General features: G+C 45.4%; 1 protein-coding gene across 1 annotated transcript in view; it reads right to left on the bottom strand.

Moving 5' to 3' along the window:
- SLC6A11 (solute carrier family 6 member 11) overlaps positions 1-21458 on the bottom strand; it is a 143463-nt gene that overhangs the window by 21695 nt on the left and 100310 nt on the right. The window contains exons 8-9 of the mRNA XM_066613372.1: positions 3179-3303; positions 1555-1667 (exon numbers count right to left, since the gene is read on the bottom strand). Of these exons, the coding sequence (XP_066469469.1) occupies positions 1555-1667; positions 3179-3303 (238 nt within the window). The remainder of the gene's footprint in view (positions 1-1554; positions 1668-3178; positions 3304-21458) is intronic.

The following is a 21458-nucleotide window of genomic DNA, read 5'->3' as shown; positions in this document are numbered from 1 at the left end:
GGATGAAAAATGTTATTAAAGTGTTATGCGAGAAAGTGCTGGCAAAGAGAGGTCAGACTGAGCACATCGGAGAGCTGTGGGGTGAGGGGCAATGAAGAGACACGAGTGAAACAACTACAGGATTCAGCTGGAGTGAGGGGAAGAGAGAACTTGAAGCAAATGATTCTGAACCTTAGGAAGGTGGGTATGAGTGTAGGGAGGGACAGTAAGAGAGGTGCTGACTGCAGTTGTGAGTTTTGGGGGGCAAGTGCCTGTGGGAGGGAGTGGGGTGGGGAGAAGTGCCAATTGTCTACTCCTGTATTTAAGAAAAAAAAAGTGTGACCAAAAGCCCAATCCTAGGCATGTCTACTCAGAAGTAAGCCCCATTATAGTCAATGGGGCCTACTCCCAGGTAAGTATGGAGAGGATTGGGGCCCAATGCCCTTCCCCTAAAAGGCAAAAGGCAATGCAGGGAGGGTCGCTTTGGGGAGTTGCAGGCAAACTGTGGCAAGGAAAAGTGACTATCCAGGACCCTTTGAACCAGCCAGTTCTTAGGCTGGTGGCCTCAGCAGACTCACTCGCTTCATACCTGCTTGCCTGTTCCTGACTCCCTCATTCTCGCTGGGACCTCCTCCAAGCTTCTCTGGTCACCCAATCAGCATGCAGAGGAGGCAAGGACTTAATACCCAATCCTAGGCATGTCTGCTCAGACGCAAGCCCCATAATAGTCAATGGGGCTTACTCCCAGGTAAATCAGGATTGGGTTGCAGCCTTTGTCTAGCTCAGGAGCAAGCGACAGCAGGAGGTGCAAAGCAGCCGCAACCAGCCCCTTCGCTGGCTGGCTGCCTGCTACTTTTCCTTCTGTTGCGCGTAAGGCTCAAAGCAGCTGTTTCCCCCACGTACGTGGCTGCTGCCTGTCTGCTCTGATCTCGCGGCACACCTGAGGCAGTCTCGCAGCACACTAGTGTGCCGCGGCACAGCGGTTGAAAAACGCTGGCTTAAGCTATAAAATCTCAGTTACAAACTTGGGTGGGAATTCAGCCATGAACAGAGAAATGGACACTTTGACAGCTGGAATAGGCTAGGAGACAGGAGCAGAACATTTGGGATTGAGCAATGAATGCTGGAAGATGGGAGCTGTCAGGTTCTTGCACTGCCAGTCTTTATTATGGAACATGCCTGTTTTCCCTGCTGGGGCTGGGAGTACATGTTCCAGCAACCTCAGCAGAGAAATGGTGCCCTGTGCAGTTTTCCAGATAAGGAGACGGTGTGGGGAGAAAGGAAGGCAGACAGAAGCAGACCATTTATTGGACTGGATTAACCACACCACACCCTAGCTTAAGCAGGACTGCATTTCCCAATCTGAACCACTCTGCTCAAAAACTTGCAACATCTTCAGTTATACAGGATGGGAACCACCACCACAAAGGCCCTGTCATGTGTCATCACCATAATTGCCTTAATAGGCAAACTGGGGTATTCGCTTAAATGGGTTTAACAAATTGAGGTATTAGCTCAAATAACATTTGAAAATACCTGAATTTCTGTTTATTTGAAATAATCTTTGATCCATACCTGACTGTCTAATCCAAGGAAGATGAGCATCATAAAAAACAAAGTTGCCCACAGTGGTGACAGGGGCATCATTGTTACAGCTTTTGGATAGGCAATGAAAGCAAGCCCAGGTCCTGAAAAAGAAAATAGAATTTAATTATATTTTTAGTGACAACCCCTTGAGATAAAGTCATGCAGTTCAACAGGAAGATATTATAACTAAACACAGGGCTCAAATGAAGTCTAAAGTGCCACAATAACTATGAGCAATGTATTGTTGTGTGTCATATATTTCAGGGAAAGAGGTTGAGGTAGCTTTGGACATTTGCAAATGCAGGACAACATAAATCACATCTCTTGCCAGCACTCCTCCATAAAATCTGAAGTATCCACAACAAGCCAGGAAAAGAGCTTTGGAGTGGCATTTGTATGTGATGAAGAAGGCATATGCTAAAGGAATTAGTTCCTGGATCCTATTGCCTCTTTTGCAATCCTCCCACACCCTTTCTCTCCATGGATTTGTGACAGCTACAGAACTGGTGCAGATCTGAAGAGACCCATTGCAAGAAGCTTAGGGGGGAGTTTAAGGGGACAATCTCCTTTCCCCTCCAAAGCCTCCCAATCTTCCCCCGCTGGACATAGTGTGCTCTTTTTTGGTGCAGCTGCACCATGGGGGGGAGGGGGGAGGATATGATTGGGCACTGAGACTCATTTCCAAACTCAGAAATATGAGTTGGGGTCATAATGCTTTAATTAAAAAGCAAGTATTATAATGCCTGAATTCTTAGTTGGAGCAGAAATTAATCTGAGCTGGAGAAGAATTCCCTGAATACTCCCTTTACTTAGACTCTAGTCCAAACTACTACTGAAATGTCAGCAGCAGCCAGGTAAGTGGGGTGTGAGGGAAGAGAATGAAGGGTTTGGCAGAATGGCAGATGTGTAGGTGCTTGGGAATTCAGGGAGTTTGTACACTCTGAATTTAGCTAGACCTGGATATTAGCCAAACTATTTCCTAGTTGTTGAAGAAACAACTTGGTTCATTTCTGAGCCAAACTGCTTTGAGCCACCCATCACTTTCACGGTATTCATGAAAGTGTTATGATTCAAACCACCCCAGGTTTCTCAATTAATACAGTAATGTAAAACAGCAGTTTCTCACATACAGATTTGGTGCAGAACACTGACCTTGGTGCACAAAATACAGCTGACAGCACTGAACGACAACTTTCCTTTTAATTTGGGTTCTCAACTACTGGATTCTCATGTGATTCTCCCCTGTGAATGCATAGTCACACAACAGCTGCATTCACACAAAGTGTGCAGACTTTTTCCACCTGAAGCAAAACTTTGTATAGCAAGCATAGTTTGAAAAAGCGCCAAACATTTGCAATGAGCCAAGGCTACTGGGGAGACAATCCTTGTTCTGCCATGCTGTCTGTGCAGTGGTTCTAAACTTGCTCCACAACAAAACCAAGAACCTCCACCCCGTTGCCTCAGCAATGGGTGTTCGGTTTCCGGAACTGGAAGGATGGTACTCTCCAAATTAAAAAAAAAACTTTCAAAAATTTCACCTTTCCAAATACTCTTATCTTCCAACCAAGTATACAAGAAGATTACCAGTATCACATTTGCATGTAGGACTTACCAGATTCTGCAACTTCTGCTATTGGCACCCCCTGTTCATAAGCCATAAAGCCAAGGACAGAAAAGATAGCAAAACCAGCCACAAAGCTTGTGCCACTATTCAAGCAACAGAGCATAATGCAGTCCCTGAAGAACAAAGAGCAAATCATTATATTTCACCTTGCTTGTGGGTTTATTTCATACGTTATGATAAAATAGATTGATTAATTTTCAGCCTTCACCAACTAGAATCAGTTGTTATGATTCCTCCCAATGAGCTACAGCTCTGAAATTTGGAATACTGTGTGTGTCCTCCTAGACATTCTGATGACAGAAAGAAAAAGCTGAAAATGAAAAAATACACACAGTTCCTTCTTAATGGGGGACTCAAATTATTAAGCTCCTTCCACACAAGCCAGGGAGCTGAATTTTGGCACAAAAGTAGCTCAAAATATGCTGATTGCTAGAACACCTAAGTTGGAGGCGACTGTGATCCACAACCTTTGAGAAGCTGTGAGAGATTGTAGCTGGATGGGACTTCCAGGTATCTTGCCTGCCAGTGACATCGTTCTCCCACTGGGGCACCAACCTGCTTGGGCCAAGGAGGGGGAGAATGGGGCATTTGTGGGGGAAGAACCAGGAAATATGTTGGGGGTGGATCCAGCAGCAGTCATACATGTGGGATCTTATCCCCCATTCTTCTGGCTACTCTGCTCCCTGGCTCCCCTCAGATTTGTATCAGCAAAATGACTAGCATGGGTTTAAGGAGACCCCTGCTAAAGGAGATGTCCCAAATATGCCACAGGATTTTGCTATCAACATTTGTATTTGCCTTTAGTTCTTCAAAATGTGGTTGACAGTTTTCATTCTTCTCTTGTATCTCTTGCATAACATGTCTTGTGGGGATCCAGCTCTCATCAGATGGACCAAGAAAGATGCAGTTTCAGGAGATTTTGGGAAGTACCTTTTCCCATACAAACCATCTTATCCTTGAAGCTCTACCATAAAAGCCTGGTTCAAGAGCCCATCCCAATGCAATTGTGGAAGAAAAGAAAAGAAGGTTTGGGGATACAGATGTATCCTTTTGAAATTATCTCCCTCTGGAAGTAGCTGTTAAGTGAGCTCTTGGGTTGAATGCAACCCAACATGTAAGGTATATGTTTAGAATGAGTACTCTGCATGGATCAGGCAACTATTTAACTTTTGGCAATTGGCCAAGACTTTTCTGCTATACTAGGGTTTAATGTTCCATTCACTCACTACTTTGGGTTGTGAAATGTCTTTATTTTAATGAAATGTCACCTGGTTCAATATGTTTTCATTAGTTGCTATTTTGATGCTGTATTCTTCATATACATTGATTATAATGGAACACTTTAACTGAATTTTAATATTTTCACAGTCTGATCCTATTCTCCCCCCCCCCCCCCAATGCTGGTGCAGCCATGCTGAACAGATGTGTGGGGGCAGAGCAGAAGACTTCGAAAGGGAAAGGGGATTTAAATCCTCTTAGTCCTCTGTAAGCCTTCCACTCCACAATGGGTCTCTTCGGGCCTGCATTAGTGATTTTCCTATAGCAAGTCCAAGGAGAGGCAGGGGGTGGGGAGGCTGTAGGCAGAGGGGATAGTATCTGGTACATGCCACTGTTGCTGGATTCACCCCCTCTGCAGCCTCCCCACCCCGTTCCTTCCCCTCCTCACCTAGTTTCACCCCTCTCCATCTCCACCATCAGCTTATTTTACTTGGCAGGTGGGTGGCGCTCTGTTAATACATGTAAGGATACCTTCCCACCAGTGCTCTGGCTGCATGCTACTTGGCATGCTGCTGGAGTGTGCTTTATGACCATTGCTCAGCAATCACTGCTACCAGAACTCATGTTCTGCTGCTAACGAGGCCCAATAGGATTGGGCTGTTAGTATAACTATGTCACTTTTGAAATAACAAATCTTGGCTTTGAAGATTAGGCTTTGTAGATTTTTCAATAACTTTTATCAGTAAACCACTTTTAATTTGTCAAAGGTGTGCACAAATATTCAAATAAATCCATAAAATGTGTTGCTGTTTGCATTGGTACCATGCAGTCACCTGGAGTTACAAGTGCTCTGGGTTAAATTAAACTGATTTTCATTTCACTCAGTTTGGCAGATAAAGATTATTAATATTATGCAATAATTAAGATTATTAAGATTATCTAGTCAGACTACACACATGGAAAGTTCTTAATTGCTTTTCTGATTTGGTAGCAAAAATGACACTAAAGAATCAGTCTTTTAACAGTTCGTATTAATATACCGCTTCTCAACAAAAAGTTCACAAAGTGGTTTACAGAGAAAATCAAATATCTAATGGCTCCCTGTCCCCAAAGAGCTCACAATCTAAAAAAGAGGCAAAAGAACACCAGCAGACAGCCACTAGAAAAGACACTGCTGGGGTGAGGCAGGTCAGTTACTCTCCCCCGCTGAACCATTTATTTTGGTTGACCATTTCTTTGCCAATACTTCCACATGAAAGAAGGAAACCCAGCAAGGCAAAAATCACCATAGTCACATCCACTTGATGTGCTTTTAAAAGTTGAACCATGTGAATAGTGTTTCTAACTGAATGTGAGACACCTTGAGGACCTCTTAGGAGATGGAAAAGTGGCCTACAAATGTTTCGATAAATAATTAAAAGGTTTATTTGCCACTTCAAGCTGTCCATGAAGAAGCTGGCAAGATAACTGAAGCATGCAAATTGGGGCATGCACATTGGGGCAAAAAATCAAAAATTCACATATAGGCTAATGGGTTCTGAGCTGTCTGTGACAGATCAGGAGAGAGATCTTGGGGTGGTGGTGGACAGGTCGATGAAAGTGTCGACCCAATGTGCGGCAGCAGTGAAGAAGGCCAATTCTATGCTTGGGATCATTAGAAAAGGTATGGAGAACAAAACAGCTAATATTATAATGCCATTGTACAAATCGATGGTAAGGAAGGTGCAAAAGAGAGCGACTAAGATGATTGCTGGGCTGAGGCACCTTCCTTATAAGGAAAGGCTACGGCGTTTGGGCCACTTCAGCCTAGAAAAGAGGCGCCTGAGGGGGGACATGATTGAGACATACAAAATTATGCATGGGAAGGATAAAGTGGATGGAGAGATGCTCTTTACACTCTCACATAACACCAGAACCAGGGGACATTCACTAAAACTGAGTGTTGGGAGAGTTAGGACAGACAAAAGAAAATATTTCTTTACTCAGTGTGTGGTTGGTCTGTGGAACTCCTTGCCACAGGATGTGGTGACGGCATCTGGCCTGGATGCCTTTAAAAGGGGATTGGACAAGTTTCTGGAGGAAAAATCCATTACGGGTTACAAGCCATGATATGTATGTGCAACCTCCCGATTTTAGAAATGGGCTATGTCAGATGCAAGGGAGGGCACCAGGTTGCAGGTCTCTTGTTATCAGGTGTGCTCCCTGGGGCATTTGGTGGGCCGCTGTGAGATACAGGAAGCTGGACTAGATGGCCTATGGCCTGATCCAGTGGGGCTGTTCTTATGCAGCACACTTATGGGGATCCATAAATACTGACTTAATGAAATCTCTTTAATTACAGGATTGAGCACATAATGATGTAAATACAAATAAAGGACCACAGAGAAAATGCTTCATTTTGCACAAAGTAACACAAATCCTTCAGAGTTCACATATAGTAAACACATGTTTGGGACATATTTAGTGTATGGAACAAATAACCATTTGTGACTGTCTCATTGTTCCCAAAATAATCTCGAAGCAGTTCCAAGGTAAACTTTGCTATACAGAAATTAGGACTAACACCCTTTGAGAAGGCAAAAGTGTGAAGTTATAATCAAATGTTCACAGATCATCTCTTTCCCCAGACTTTGCCTATGATCCTTTCAAATCTGTATGCATATTGCCTCAGAGGAATGTGGAAATTATCAAAATAGAATCTGAAAATTATCAGCACTCAGTCACCTTTAAAAGAAGGGAAGAGTTTGCTGAAATAGGTAAGCAACAGAGAGACTTTTCAAAATTTAAAGATACTTTCAAAACAAAACAAAAAGATTGTTTTGTTTTTGCTTCAGAATAAAAAGATTTTAGTTTATTGTAGTTTTTGTGTAGTTGCAACACATTAACATTATTTCCCTGAAATTGGTTGAGAAATGTGTTATCTTTGCCCAAGGTTCAGAAAAGAAACACTCTTCATTTCCATGGTCAGATAGCAGCACTTCAGACTTGATTAATATTATGGGTGATATGACTCATCACGACAGTCATTCTTGAACAAATAACTGCAAGTGATGGCTCTGTCTATGTTATAATTTAATAAAATATAAGATCAGAAGTAACATAGCATCCTTCATCAACTGAGAAATGGTAAGTTCCAGATGTACTAGGATGAGTTTCATTTTAGTAAGCAAACTTGACTTGGGAACAATCCTATGCACCAATTATGCTGGCTGGGCAGTTTTAGGACTTGGTGAAAGTCTCTGCACTAGTACATCTTGGAGATACACTCTTAAAACCAGTATAAATCTGGCCTATATTCCTATAACAATATTGCCCCAATCCTGACCCCCTACTCTGCTGGCATAACTAGTGCAGCACCTGTGGAGGCTGCTTAATTGCCGTCATAAGCAGACTTCGCTGATGAGCACAGTGAGCCCACCTGTGAGGAAGCTGCAGTGACCTCTCATGCACCAGTAGGTCCATGGACACCACTGGAGCAGGAAAGCCCTCATGGGGGGTGGGGGGTGGTGGGAGGCAGGGAGGGGGTTGAATGGGGTGGGGGAGGGTGGAAAAGGGGAGAGGTAGGCAGAATGGAGCAGTGACAAGGGCAGGGAGGAGGGTGTATTAGGCCTTGGAGGGTGGTGGGTTCAGTGGCTGAATCCTGAGCCCATTCCCAGGCTGATCCACCTTCACAGAGCAACATGGAATTGGGCCAGCTAAATCTGTGTTGTTACATAAGAGCTGCTGGGGCATACTCCTGGTTTATCTCGGGCTCCCCTTAACCCGAGGAGACCTCCAGCACTAAAAATCCCCTATGATATGCAGCTGAAGTTACACCAGCACCACTGCATTGCCGCTGGGAATTTAGTTAGGATTGGGCTGGATTCCAATGTATCTTCACTGTTGGCATAACTGTACCAGGGAGAGGGCAAACATGGGCTGTCAGTGGATGCTGGGGGAGGAGTTTGAATCTTATACTTGCTCAAACCCCACTCCTTGCTCGTATGCCAGCATAAAGTTACACTGACAAACATTCTCATTGAAATCAATAGAAAGTCAAAACACTCTACCTCTACCTTCTACACCACAATGAGGGAGCACAGGATTCTGACCAACTCTGCATCCCATCGCAGCACACTCATACTGGTACATAAAATCCTGCCATGGCCCCATTATTCAAATAAGCTGCTCAGCATGGGACTATCTCTCTCTAGCCTTGTGTTGTACACAGTTAAGGTCAACCCAGGTGTGAATCTAAACATCTAATTAGCACTTCTCTCTCTTTGTTTAAACATGGTCATGGAAAGCCAACCAAGACTGAGACCCTGGTGTATGGGGGCGATTTAGGGTGCAATCCTAACCAACTTTCCAGCAGTAAGGTAAGGGCAATGCAGCTCAGAGGTACATTCCCTTACATGCCCCATTGGCACAGCTATGTCAGTGCTAGAAAGTTGGTTAGGATTTTGGCCTCAGTCGTTTTCCCTTATGCCACGATTATAATTAAAATCGGACACCCCACACACTAAAGCTATTAGCCTCAAGAGGTAAGCAACCAAAGAAGAAAAAAGGTACTTGTTCCAGTCCCTAACAATTAGATGTTCCTATTCTACATACAAAATTTATTACGAGAGGTATCCATAACAAAATGCTGCATTATGCAGCTTTCCAGGAGCAAGTCTCATTGGACTCAATGGAGCTTACTTAATAGTAAGAATACTCTGGATCAAAGTACTGGGCTGAAAGCTGGGTGACACCTTCAGAATTGAACTGCCAGTGTCTCCTGCTTTCTCTCACTGTCTCCCTCTTCATCTCTGGTTCAAATTCTCCCAGTTTGTTCTTCTTTTCCCAAACTCTCACTTTCTTTCCCTCTCAAATCTTCCTAGCTCGGCTTTTCTGTTTGTTTACTCTCTCTCTCTCTCTCTCTCTCTCTCTCTCTCTGTGCAATTTTTCCTGTTCTCCCCCCCCCCCCCGATCACACACATGCAGTGCAATCCTATCTTGTGCTGGAACAGGCAGGTGGAAACTCTTCCCCTTAGCCCCAGTTAAGCCACCACAGCCCCAATGGGTCTCCTCAGACTTGTGCCACCTCTGGAGCTTGCAGCTGCTCCATGCTGCTTGAAAAAAGGGACTAGGATCTGGCATATCTGCTGGGTCCCAGCCCGCCTGTCCTCCCCACCTGCTTGCGCCTGGAACCGCCCTCCGCTCGCCCTCCCCTGCCCCAGAATGCCTCCTTCTGCCTCCTCCCCACCTCCCCTCCATCCACCCCAGACCCTTGTATTGGGCAAGCTCGGCCAACACAAGGTTCCCTGTCAGAATTGGTGCAGAGGCTGAATTCAGCATCCATGGGCCGGCGCACATCCCTGCGCCGGCCCAGTTGACTCTCAAGGAGGCACAAACATGCTTTATGGCACATTTGCGACCCTCCTGGGCCAGCACAAGGGACTTGCGCCAGCCCAAGGGCAAGTTAGGATTACACCCTTAGGCTCCAATCCTATCCAAGTTGCATACTGCTGCAGCACATGCTCTGCTGGCACAACAGGACTCCACAAAAGAAGTTGCAAAAGAGCCTTCCCATTGTCCCTGGTGCCTGCAGGGACACATGAAGAAGGAGGTAAGGTAACAGGGCGGGCGAATTGGGCCCGGGAGGAGGGGTGGGATCAGATGCACCAGCACATACTATAACTTATCTTCTTTCCTGGGCCTAATCAGCTGAAACAAATCAACTTGGGCTTGTGCCAGTGATATCTGCGCAGGTCCAAGTTGACCCATTGTGGCTGTTGGAGCTTCCTCCAGGGCAACAGGACAAATGACCCTTTACTATGAACAGACCTCCAGCAGCTGAAATTCCCCCAAAGGATGCAGTAGAGCCTGTGCCGACCACACCCTGAGTAAAGAAATATTTTCTTTTGTCTGTCCTAACTCTCCCAACACTCAATTTTAGTGAATGTCCCCTGGTTCTGGTGTTGTGTGAGAGTGTAAAGAGCATCTCTCTATCCACTGTGTCCATCCCCTGCATAATTTTGTATGTCTCAATCATGTCCCCCCTCAGGCGTCTCTTTTCTAGGCTGAAGAGGCCCAAACGCCGTAGCCTTTCCTCATAAGGAAGGTGCCCCAGCCCCGTAATCATCTTAGTCGCTCTCTTTTGTACCTTTTCCATTTCCACTATGTCTTTTTTGAGATGCGGCGACCAGAACTGGACGCAATACTCCAGGTGTGGCCTTACCATCGATTTGTACAACGGCATTATAATATTAGCCGTTTTGTTCTCAATACCTTTTCTAATGATCCCAAGCATAGAATTGGCATTCTTTACTGCCGCTGCACATTGGGTCGACACTTTCATCGACTTAGACTCCAGTGCAAGTTCTTGCTTGAAATTGAAAGTTTTTCTCTACCCTTCTCCCAAGCAAGAAACTTGGTGCCTCTCTAGTAACATCTGATGAGAAATCTGATTATGAGAAAGGTGGCATAGAAAGAAAGAAAGAAAGAAAGAAAGAAAGAAAGAAAGAAAGAAAGAAAGAAAGAAAGAAAGAAAGAAAGAAAGAAAGAAAGAAAGAAAGAAAGAAAGAAAGAAAGAATCTTGATTCTCTCTCTTTTTTTCATTAAAATGTAGAATTGGGCAGCAACCCCTGCCTGTTATCTGATGGAAATGCTTATTAAAAAGGTATCCTTGTGAATGTACTGTAAGTGTAATAAAAGGAATGTCATAGAAAGCTGTGGGTTTTACTGTAAATTCTTAATACACTAACAGCCAGGGTTCTTAGCCAACTGCAGACTCCTTATTTAGAAACAAATTTCAGAAGAGAGCAAGAGAAACGTTGAGGAAGGCTGTGCCCCAGTCCACACATTTGGAAGGCTGGTATAGGCCTCATAAGAGAGAGAAGCAAGTTTCCCTCTGTCTTCTACCACAGTGATAATGCTTAATGCTGACAATGCTATCAACTCTGATCATGTAGAATCACAGTTCAAGTGGTTCTTCTCTCTCAAATAAGGGGGAAGAATCTTACAAACCTGATATCCTCATGGTTGGGTGTCTGTGTGGAATGCCTTGTTCAGTTCCTCAATAAGGATGTAAATTTTTAAAAATATTTTTAAAATTATCTAATATCATGATCAGACAACTTTACAAAGACAAAAATATTAAGACTGTATATCTGCATGTTCCTTCAGTGTGATATTTATATGAAAAGTTGTTGAAATATAAACCGTCTCCGACTAATCAATCCCAGATTCAACTGTTCAGATTAATTACTTAATTCTGCACAATAGTAGTCTTAAGAAAAAGTTAAAAGAAACTTTGTTCAATAGGGGAGAAGAGGTGAATTAATGGAACAGGTATTGTCAGTTTGAGACAACTCAATGAGATACACAATTGTGTTTACACTAGGGGGAGCCAAGACTCTGCTTTAAAATTGCTTGTGAAACACAAGGTTAATATCACATAGTAGTTTCAAATTATTCGGTTTTTGAAAAAGCTGTTTATAAAATGGACTTTTACTTTGTTCTATCAATTCATGGTCATTTCACATACATAGAAATCCAACATTTTCTAGACAAAGCATGAAAGTATGTAAAGCCTCACATGTATGATACTAACTTCAGTACTTTCATTATAATTTCATGTACTGTAAGAAGATACTGCACTAACAGGATTTAATTTCTTTAAATATACTTCTTTAAATATAACTGTAAAGTGATGAAGAATACAGACCAAACTGTGGTTGGCAACCTTCAGTCTCGAAAGACTATGGTATAAGCCTACAGCACCTGGTATTCCCAGGCGGTCTCCCATCCAAGTACTAACCAGGCCTGACCCTGCTTAGCTTCCAAGATCAGACAAGATCAGGCATGTGGAGACCAAACTGTGGAGCAGTACAAAATCACAAGTACTGATTTTATGATAGGTGTTAATAGCCTTTGGACTCTAGCTCAATGAAGCTTCAAAAGATAAATGACTTTGGGGGATTTTATGTAATAATAATATCTGGTATTTATATAGAGCATTGCAAAGAGTTTAACATGTACTATCATAATATTGTCCTTTGAACAATGTCAAATAAGTATATATATTTCAACTGCTGAAGTTTAGAGGGAATGGCTTGCCAAATGTCATGAGTAGCCCATGAGTAGCCGATGAAAGTATCGACCCAATGTGATGAAAGTGTCGACCCAATGTGCGGCGGCAGTGAAGAAGGCCAATTCTATGCTTGGGATCATTAGGAAGGGTATTGAGAACAAAACGGCTAGTATTATAATGCCGTTGTACAAATCTATGGTAAGGCCACACCTGGAGTATTGTGTCGAGTTCTGGTCACCGCATCTCAAGAAAGACATAGTGGAAATGGAAAAGGTGCAAAAGAGAGCGACTAAGATGATTACGGGGCTGGGGCACCTTCCTTATGAGGAAAGGCTACGGCGTTTGGGCCTCTTCAGCCTATAAAAGAGACGCCTGAGGGAGGACATGATTAAGACATACAAAATTATGCAGGGAATGGACAGAGTGGATAGGGAGATGCTCTTTACACTCTCACATAGTATCAGAACCAGGGGACATCCACTAAAGTTGAGTGTTGGGCGGGTTAGGACAGACAAAAGAAAATATTTCTTTACTCAGCGTGTGGTCGGTCTGTGGAACACTTTGCCACAGGATGTGGTGCTGGCGTCTAGCCTAGACGCCTTTAAAAGGGGATTGGACAAGTTTCTGGAGGAAAAATCCATTATGGGGTACAAGCCATGATGTGTATGCGCAACCTCCTGATTTTAGAAATGGGTTATGTCAGAATGCCAGATGCAAGGGGGGGCACCAGGATGAGGTTATCTGGTGTGCTCCCTGGGGCATTTGGTGGGCCGCTGTGAGATCCAGGAAGCTGGACTAGATGGGCCTATGGCCTGATCCAGTGGGGCTGTTCTTATGTTCTTAATCCTAACCTGTGCTGAAACAGCCAGGTCGCATGGCCTGCACTGTATCCAGTGCAGGTCAGAAGGTGGCTGGAGAGCAATTTGGGTTAAGGGGATATTTTTTCCCTTACTCTGAGTACAGGTCCAAACTTGTTATACATGGATTTTTTATACACAAATTTGACTCAAAACGAATGGCCACTGCAAATGAGAAGGAATGTGCTGAACCCTGGGGAAGGGGAAAAATGCATTCCTTTAAAATCACAGTTTTAAAAATTGCTTTTTACTGTTGTAGAGATACAGTCATGCAAGTGATTACAAGTCTAATTGAATTATTCACAGATTTTTCCACCTCGAAGTAATGAGAAGTACTCTTTAAATTAAAGGAAAACAGTCCTTTAACAATAGTCTCATGAATGCAAGTGAGGGCAGCCAGCTGACAATCCATCAATCATTCTCTCTCCAGGCACAAGGCAAACCCCTCCCTTCCCCCTGAACATGTGAGTGAAGGCTAAATGGCAGTGATTATCACTTCCTCCATTCTTTCCCCCTCACTGTGGCTCCTGGTTAAGGGAGGGATTGCTACCTCCTAGTGAAGCCTAAGCGCCTGGAGAGAAACTGATTGCCTCTGTGTGCATTTCAAAAGGTCATTAAGGCTGTTTTTAAATTACCAAGCAAACAGACTTTGTTTTTTAAAATTGATTTACTTTAGTGTGTTTTTTACCATCCACGTGAGTTCTGCGAACGGAACCCTCGCAAATAATGAGACTCAACCTGTAATGCACCAGCCACGCGTATGGGTCTACTCAGATCTGCTAACTGGGTTGGGTTAGGATACAGCCTGGGCTGCCATCCCCCTCCAGGGCCCAATCCACCTCCCAGTCTGCCTTCCCCAGAAATGCCCCTGCCACATCACCCTCTCCCACCCCCTGTGCTGGCCTGGCACAAACTAACCCTGCCTGGAAGCAGATCTAGTGTCTGTGGCTGCTGTGGGCCTCTGCTCTGGCCCAGCTGACTCTAGAGGAGGTGCAAACGTGCTTTATGACACATTCACAATACTCCTGAGCCAGTACAGCGCAGGGGGGCTTTGTCGGCCTACCGGTATGTTAGGATTGCACTCTTAATAAGTTCATGGCAGGGGGAAGTTCATGACAGAATTAGAACAGGGAAGTTCTAATCCACTGACTAGAGAATGAATTGGGCTTCCTTGAGCATTCAGTTCTAACTTGGAGACCACTGAAGGAGTGGGGTTCAAGGTCAGATGAACTCTCAAAGGAGCGCGCACGCACGCACGCACGCGTGCGTGCGTGTGTGTGTGTGTGTGTGTGTGTGTGTGTGTGGTGGATGAAATATTAATGGTGCTGTGGCTCTATTCAAAGACATATAACCTCCACCTCTTTTGTTGCTTTCTTCTTCCTTCACCACCTAGCTGCTTCTTCAAAACAGATGGACGTGGGAGGATCCTAGAAATGGACGAGGATCCTTTTGCTCTAAGTATCCTCCTGCTGGCCTGGTTTTAAAATGTGGTTGGGCAGTAAGGAGCTGGCAGCAGTGGGAGAATGATGATGAAGCCCCATAAGAGCTTCACCCCCCTTTACCCGGCACTCCAGGCAAACCAGGCTAAGGCGGGAAAATTGGGAGCACTTCATTGGCTGCTGCACAAGTGGGGGCGGGGCGGGCTGATGTCCTGAAGGCTTCGTGCCTTCAGAAGTGCCTTCAGAAGGCACGCAGCCTTCAGGAGTCAGTCTGCCAGAATTTGTATATGGTTGCTAGCAAGCATCCAGCACCCTATTTGGGCTACATTTGTAAATTGTTCAGTCCCTCATTAGTCCAGCCTTCATTGGCCCATGGTTGTCTTGCAGTGGCCAGTGACAATTTACCCCATATGGGGCTATGTTTGCAAGTGAAAAGGCCTTTATTGGCCCATGGTTACTTAAATTAGCTGGCAAGCATTTGATACCCTGTATGGGGGTCCCTTAGCAGGTGAAATATGCCTTATTGGCACATATTTGCTGGGCAGTACCCAGCGAGCATTCAGCACCCTATATGGGACCATTCACTGACTTGGTATCCACTGATTTGACTCACCTTTGAGGTGAACCTTTGAGGTCCACCTTTTCAACACCTTGATAAAAAAAAAAGGACCAAAATCCATTTCCTATCTTCGTGCTGTCAAATAATTATAATTTCATTATATTAATTGCATTGTTCACTTCATCTAGTGGATGTCTATAACAAATTGTGTCTATAACAAATCATGCTGGGGCAACAGTAGAAAAACAAGACACCTGGAAGTGGATCTTTAAAGCTATTTTTCCACCGATTTTGTATCCACTGATTTTAATCCACTAGGGGTTCCAGAACAGAAGGATAACGAGGCAAGTCTTTACTGGTCCATAGTTGCCTGGCAGTAGCCAGTAAGCATTCATCACACACATGTTTGCAGGTGAAGAAAGTCTTTATGCGCCCATGGCGAGCATTCAGCACCCTATACGGGGCTACATTTGTAAGATAAGCAGGCCTTTATTGGCCCATGTTTGCCTGGCAGTAACTAGCATACATTCAGCACCCTTTATGGAGCAGTACCTGGTGGGCAATCAGCACCTTATATAGGGCTATGTTTGTGAGTGAAACAGGCCTTTATAAGCCCATGGTTGACTGGCAGTGGCCAGCAGGCACTCAGAACCCTATAGGGGGCTACATTTGCAATGAAGTTCGGTCCTTATTGGCCCATGGCGGTCTGGCAATAGCCTGCAAGTATTTAGCACCCTATATGGGGCTATGTTTTAAGTGAAGTAGGCCTTTATTGGCCAAGGTTTGCCTAGCAGTAGCTGGTAGGCGCTCAGCACCCTCTCTGGGGCTACATTTGCAAGTAAAATAGGCGTTCAATGTGACAGGCAGAGTCTAGCAAGCAGTCAGTGCCCTATATGGGCTACGTTTATAAATCATTTACCTTTATTGTTCTGGCCTTTACTGGCCCAAGGATAGTTCCTGGGCTGGCTTTGTCTCCAGGGTTAGCCCTGAAGCCATAGGGGTACAGACTCTGCTCCCCCAGTCTTCTCTTTCGTCACTCCACGGACCCTGTTTCAGTACAGAGGCTTATTTTGGCATGGCCTATTGCTCCCAGAGGCATATAGGCCGCATTCCTTTTGGATTGGGGCAGCATAAACATATTGAGATATCCTGGGGATGAGACCTAAAGCTAAACATAAAATTCATGTATTTTCATATACACCTCATACACATACCTAGAAGGTAATTTGATACAATATTATGTGCATGAAACACAGTTGTGTACATTGATCCATGATTTCTTATTTCGTTATGCTGCCAGTTTAGGTCGGTCAACCGAGTCAATTCAGAGGATCGACAGAAGGCTTGTTGGCCTTCTGGGGCTATTTTCGTAAGCACTGAATGGTGCTGGCCACTGTGGCTAGATGACACTGCACACTGTGGGCTTGTTATGAGAGTGTGCATTAGCCTTTTCAGGTTACTTTCACACTGCTTAATGGGTGCTGGCCAGTGCGGTCAGATGAACACTGCCCAGTGTGGGCTTGCCTACTAAAGGTGCTGGCCAGTGTGGCCAGCTTAACACTGCCCAGTGTGGGCTTCAGTTGCCAGTGTGACAGGCTTTATTTCTGTCCCTGGCCAGAGAACCTTGGGTCCTTGGGTCCAGAGAATGACCCTGGCCAGAGAACCTTGGGTCCTTGAATCTTTACTTGTTCCCACCTGCTCAACTCTCACCATGTTGCTTTTGGTTATGAAGATTCTGGTTATGAATTACTGGAAAGCTGAGACTGATAATGTCCATAAGGACATTGCCATTATCAGGAGTTGGGTAACTGGGATAATTATCCTATGGTCAGAAATATTCCCCCATAGGGTGTAGCAGTGGGGAGAGGGTTCACCTATTCCCAGCTGGAATCAACATTTTTCTTACAGAAAAATTTTTCTTACAGAAAAATGTTTGCGGTTTGGGCAGCAGGGTTTGTGGAGCCATTTGGCTTTGTGTGGGGCGGTGGGGGTTAAGCGCTAGGCTAACGCCCCCCCCCCGTGTGGCAGGTGATGTGCGGGCAGGGTAGCCAGGACGGTAGGGAATCCGGCATACATTCCGAGGTCAGCAAAGTCGGGGGGTGATCCAGGTCTGCTCAGACAATACTTGTTCAGGTTGCTGAGGCTGGCTGGCAAGCCCTCAGGCTGGATTGGGCAGAGGACAACAGTTGCCGTGGCCTCTGGGGTATCTGCTTGTCCAGCTGTCTTGACCCCTAGGAGTTGGTGTTGATCAGCTCTCTTGGGCAATGACTGAGAGAGCTTAGAGCCAGGATGTGATGCCCGTGTAGCCCGGGGGAGGTAGACGGCTAGCGCCGTTTCCCTCAAATTTAGTAGCCCGCACATGGGGGGTATTTTAGATGGTTTATGCCCTGCTGCAGATTTTCTGATTGTATTAATAAAGTGACCATTTATCCCAAGCCTTTGTCTGCTGTGGTCATTTCGGAGGTGCAAGGGTAAAGGGAGAAGTGTGAGGCTGTTTTCCTCCCTCTCCAAGGAAAGCAATTGGAACATGATCACAAAGGCTCCCTACCAGCTCCTTCAGGGCTGCTAACACAATTGTAGAAATGCTGTAGAAATTGGCAGGAGACTGCTGTTGCCGCTCCACTCCTCACTCAAGCAAGTGACAAGGGGAGTGGGTCAGTGGCAGGGTGGAGTGGTTGACTGAGTATCAGGCCAGTGCAGGCAAGGGGCAAGTGTGGAGTGCAAGACATCCTCCCAACCTGTTCTCCATTTTCCCCAGCGTGAAGCAGCTGCTTCATTCAACCTCATGGACAGGTCACATGTGGATGGGCAGCCTGCCTATCTCCCCATGATATCCCTCTCAACCCTGAAAGGGTGTGCAGATCATACTTTTTCTGAGCTTGGGGGGGGGGGTGTTTATGGAGGCAGGCTTCTCATCTGCCCATGATCCTCCTTTCAATTCTGAAAGGGTGCCTGCAGAGTATATGCAGGGTCAGGGAAACATAGATAACTATGCAAGCTTGCTTGCTCTGCAGTTAGGGCAGTGTTTTGCCCCAATCCTGCTTATTAACTTGGAATAGAAGCATGCTGCTGAGCCCTAGGATTTGAGGGGGGATCAGTGTTTTGTCTTACCTGCCTACGCATGCAAAAAGCAACTGGGGGAGAGAGGGGCTGACTGGGTACTGCCCCAGATATGGGAGGGCCAAGGTAGCTGTAACAGCCACTCAATGTGGATGATAGGTCAGATAGCAGGGATCTAACTTCCCCCTCTGGGGAAGCTATGGCATGAACAGAAACAGTGGGGTAGTGGATTCAGCTCCACCTGGTCTGTTGGAAATTTAGCAACAAGACCAGGTGTACACTCAGGCCACAGTGCATGCATATTCCACCTGTGGACTTGGACACCCAGTAGCAAATTATCCAAGGGAATGTTCCAGGGAATATTCCAGGGGACAGAATCCTGGAACCAAAAAAGGGGGAAGTCCACAAACAACTGGGAAAAGGCCCCAGCCCAGTTAATTTGGAAGTTTAGAAGGGCCAGCTACAGATTTATCCTAGTGTTAATAATGCCAGCAAGGTTTTCAGAAGGGCAAGGTTTTCAGAAGGTTTAAGAATTCCATGTGTCGCTCCCAGAGCAGTGAACATAGCCAAGGATTTGAAATCTATAATGGGAATGGAAGAGGTGATGCATAGAAAAATTGTGAAGAGGTTGGCCCTTTTGCCTCCCATCTCCCCACCCACTACCTGAATCTCTCCTTTGGCAGAAAGTACTGGACAAATACCATCTGATTTATTACCTCTTGTTTCCTAAAGAGTCCTTGGTTAATGATGGAATCAATTCACACTACATTTCACTACACATTTTTTGATGATACTGTGGCTGTGATGCTATGGTTAAGAGTTGTGGGACAAGTGCCTCAAGAACTAAATGCATCACTGAGCCAGTTACCTGTGCATGTTACCTGTGTATCCAGACAATTTCAGTCTCCTGTGTTTCTCTTCCAACTGCCAATTTTACGGAGACCGAGCACTCCCAGTGGGGTGCTCAGTTTCATGTGCTGTGTTTGAGTCATTCAGATTATTGCTGCAATGGGATTTACATAGGACAGTGGTCGGGGAACGGGGTAAATTACCCCAAATGGGGTAAAAGTGAAAATCTGGGGGTAATGAGGAGGTTGCGCTGGCCAATGGCGGAACTATTGGCATAGCAGCAGTTATTACGGTCCATTATAGCACGGACGGCCAGTGTCAGTGTGTGTCAGTGTCACCGCATCCTCCTTCTCTGCTCTGCTCCCCCCCCCGCTCTCTCAGTGGACTGCTCCAGCGTTTACGTGTATGGCGCAAGCGTTGTAGAGAGAGCGGGTACCACCTGATCCAGAGCCGCCATCTTCAGTCTGCCTGCGAGGAGTGTCAGACGAAGAAGCGATAGGTAAGGTTGCCTTACCTAACTGTGTGCGGGCGCCGGGCGGGGAGGTAGCGGAGGGAGTCAGCGCACCCGCTCTCCACCCGCTCCAGGGGGCCGGCAGCGGGCTGGTGCGCTGTGTGCACACCGCCCGCTGCCCTGCTCCCTTCCGCTCACCTTCAGATGCGGTGAGCGGAAGGGAGCAGGCGATACACTCAGGCTGTATCCACAGCCTGCGTGTATCGCAGCCGCCCGCTCTCTCCGCTCTGTGCGGGAGACTGGAGCTGCCCGGCGCTGTAGTGATGATGTCATCACACAGCGCCGGGCCGTCAGTGTCTCCCGCCGAGCGGACAGAGTGGGAGGAAGAAGAAAAGCCGCGCCGACCGACGTGGGATCGAGGTAAGGTGAGTATTGTTTATTTATTTTTATTGGGGGCATCGTTGGGCTACCTATACTGGGGGGATCACCGGGCTACTAACTTACTAAGTAAGTTGAAGCTTTCAAAGTAATTTTAAATACAGTATTTGAATTCAAAATGTTATTGGATGTATGATTTCCTTACTTTCAAATCAAGGGGGTAACGTCTGCGTTTATAAATTTTTTGGGGGGTAAGAGGTAAAAAAGTTCCCTGACCCCTGACATAGGAAGACTGGTTTGTATTCTATGGTCCATTATTTGGATGATTTCCTTTTAATGGGACCATATGGGCCTGGCACATGGGAAAAACAGTAAGACCGAGGAGCCTGCCATGTGATTTACTTTTTTGAGGACTAAATTAGATACAGTAGCAGGGTGTAGCCACCTGCCCAGAGATAGTCTGGGTATCTGGCTATCTGGCTATCTGAGCTCCAGCAGCCACAAATTGTTAAAGGGACATGGAAGGTGATGCAATACAAGGTGCAGGAATTAATCAGATATCTTAATTTTGTCTCTAGAGTTGTTGCGGGGTTCTTTTTCTGAGACATCTCTGTAATGCCATGGGTGATGTTTCTCAGTGTTTCAAGTGAAATGCAAGAAGAGATGGAAACATGGTTGGAATTTATTTGAATTTAGTGGTGTCTCACTTTGGCAACAGGGTAGGTTGCTAGAGGCTGAGTTGCAGGCCCATTCTGATGCTATAGGGGAAACAGTATTTTCAGGGCCACTAGTGTGCTGCCGAGTGGCCTACAAACTGCAGAGTGAGTTCAGAGCAGCATTATGACTCATCTGACATTTTTGGAGTTTTTTTCCTAATAGTAATAGCTATTTTTCAATGGAGTAAGAGGTTAAAGAATTCATTAGAGCTTCTCTGGTGTGATATCCATGCCATAATCTTTGTTATTAACATCCAGTTCCAGTCAGGATGGATTTTGTTTTGCCTCCCCCCCCCCACTGGCCGCACAACACTGGCTGCACAACAATACTTTATTGCCAAGCATAAGCTGGATTTGGAGAATAGTACAATGGATGCCCTATCTTGTTTTCAGGTGGGCCAATTTTAAGACTTGGCCCCTCTGCAGATCAGAACCAATGCCTCCCCCCCCCCCACACACACACACTCGGACCTTTGGAGCCTCAGATCAGTGAAGCAGAAAGGTCTATCTGGGTATCCTTAGTGCCCAGTACACTGTGGGATTATGTGGTGTGGCCTATTCCAGGTGCACATATTATGCAGTTTTTAGTGCAACATAGGAAATTTGGCCTTGCCCTAGTGTTACCTGAGGTGATTTTTAGAATTATTTACTATTATCCCTTTAAATAATCATGAACTGCATATGA

Source organism: Tiliqua scincoides, chromosome 2, assembly GCF_035046505.1.
Source record: "Tiliqua scincoides isolate rTilSci1 chromosome 2, rTilSci1.hap2, whole genome shotgun sequence".
NCBI lineage: Eukaryota > Metazoa > Chordata > Lepidosauria > Squamata > Scincidae > Tiliqua > Tiliqua scincoides.
The sequence above is the reverse complement of the archived record's forward strand: the minus strand, read 5'-3'. Positions and strand labels throughout refer to the sequence as shown.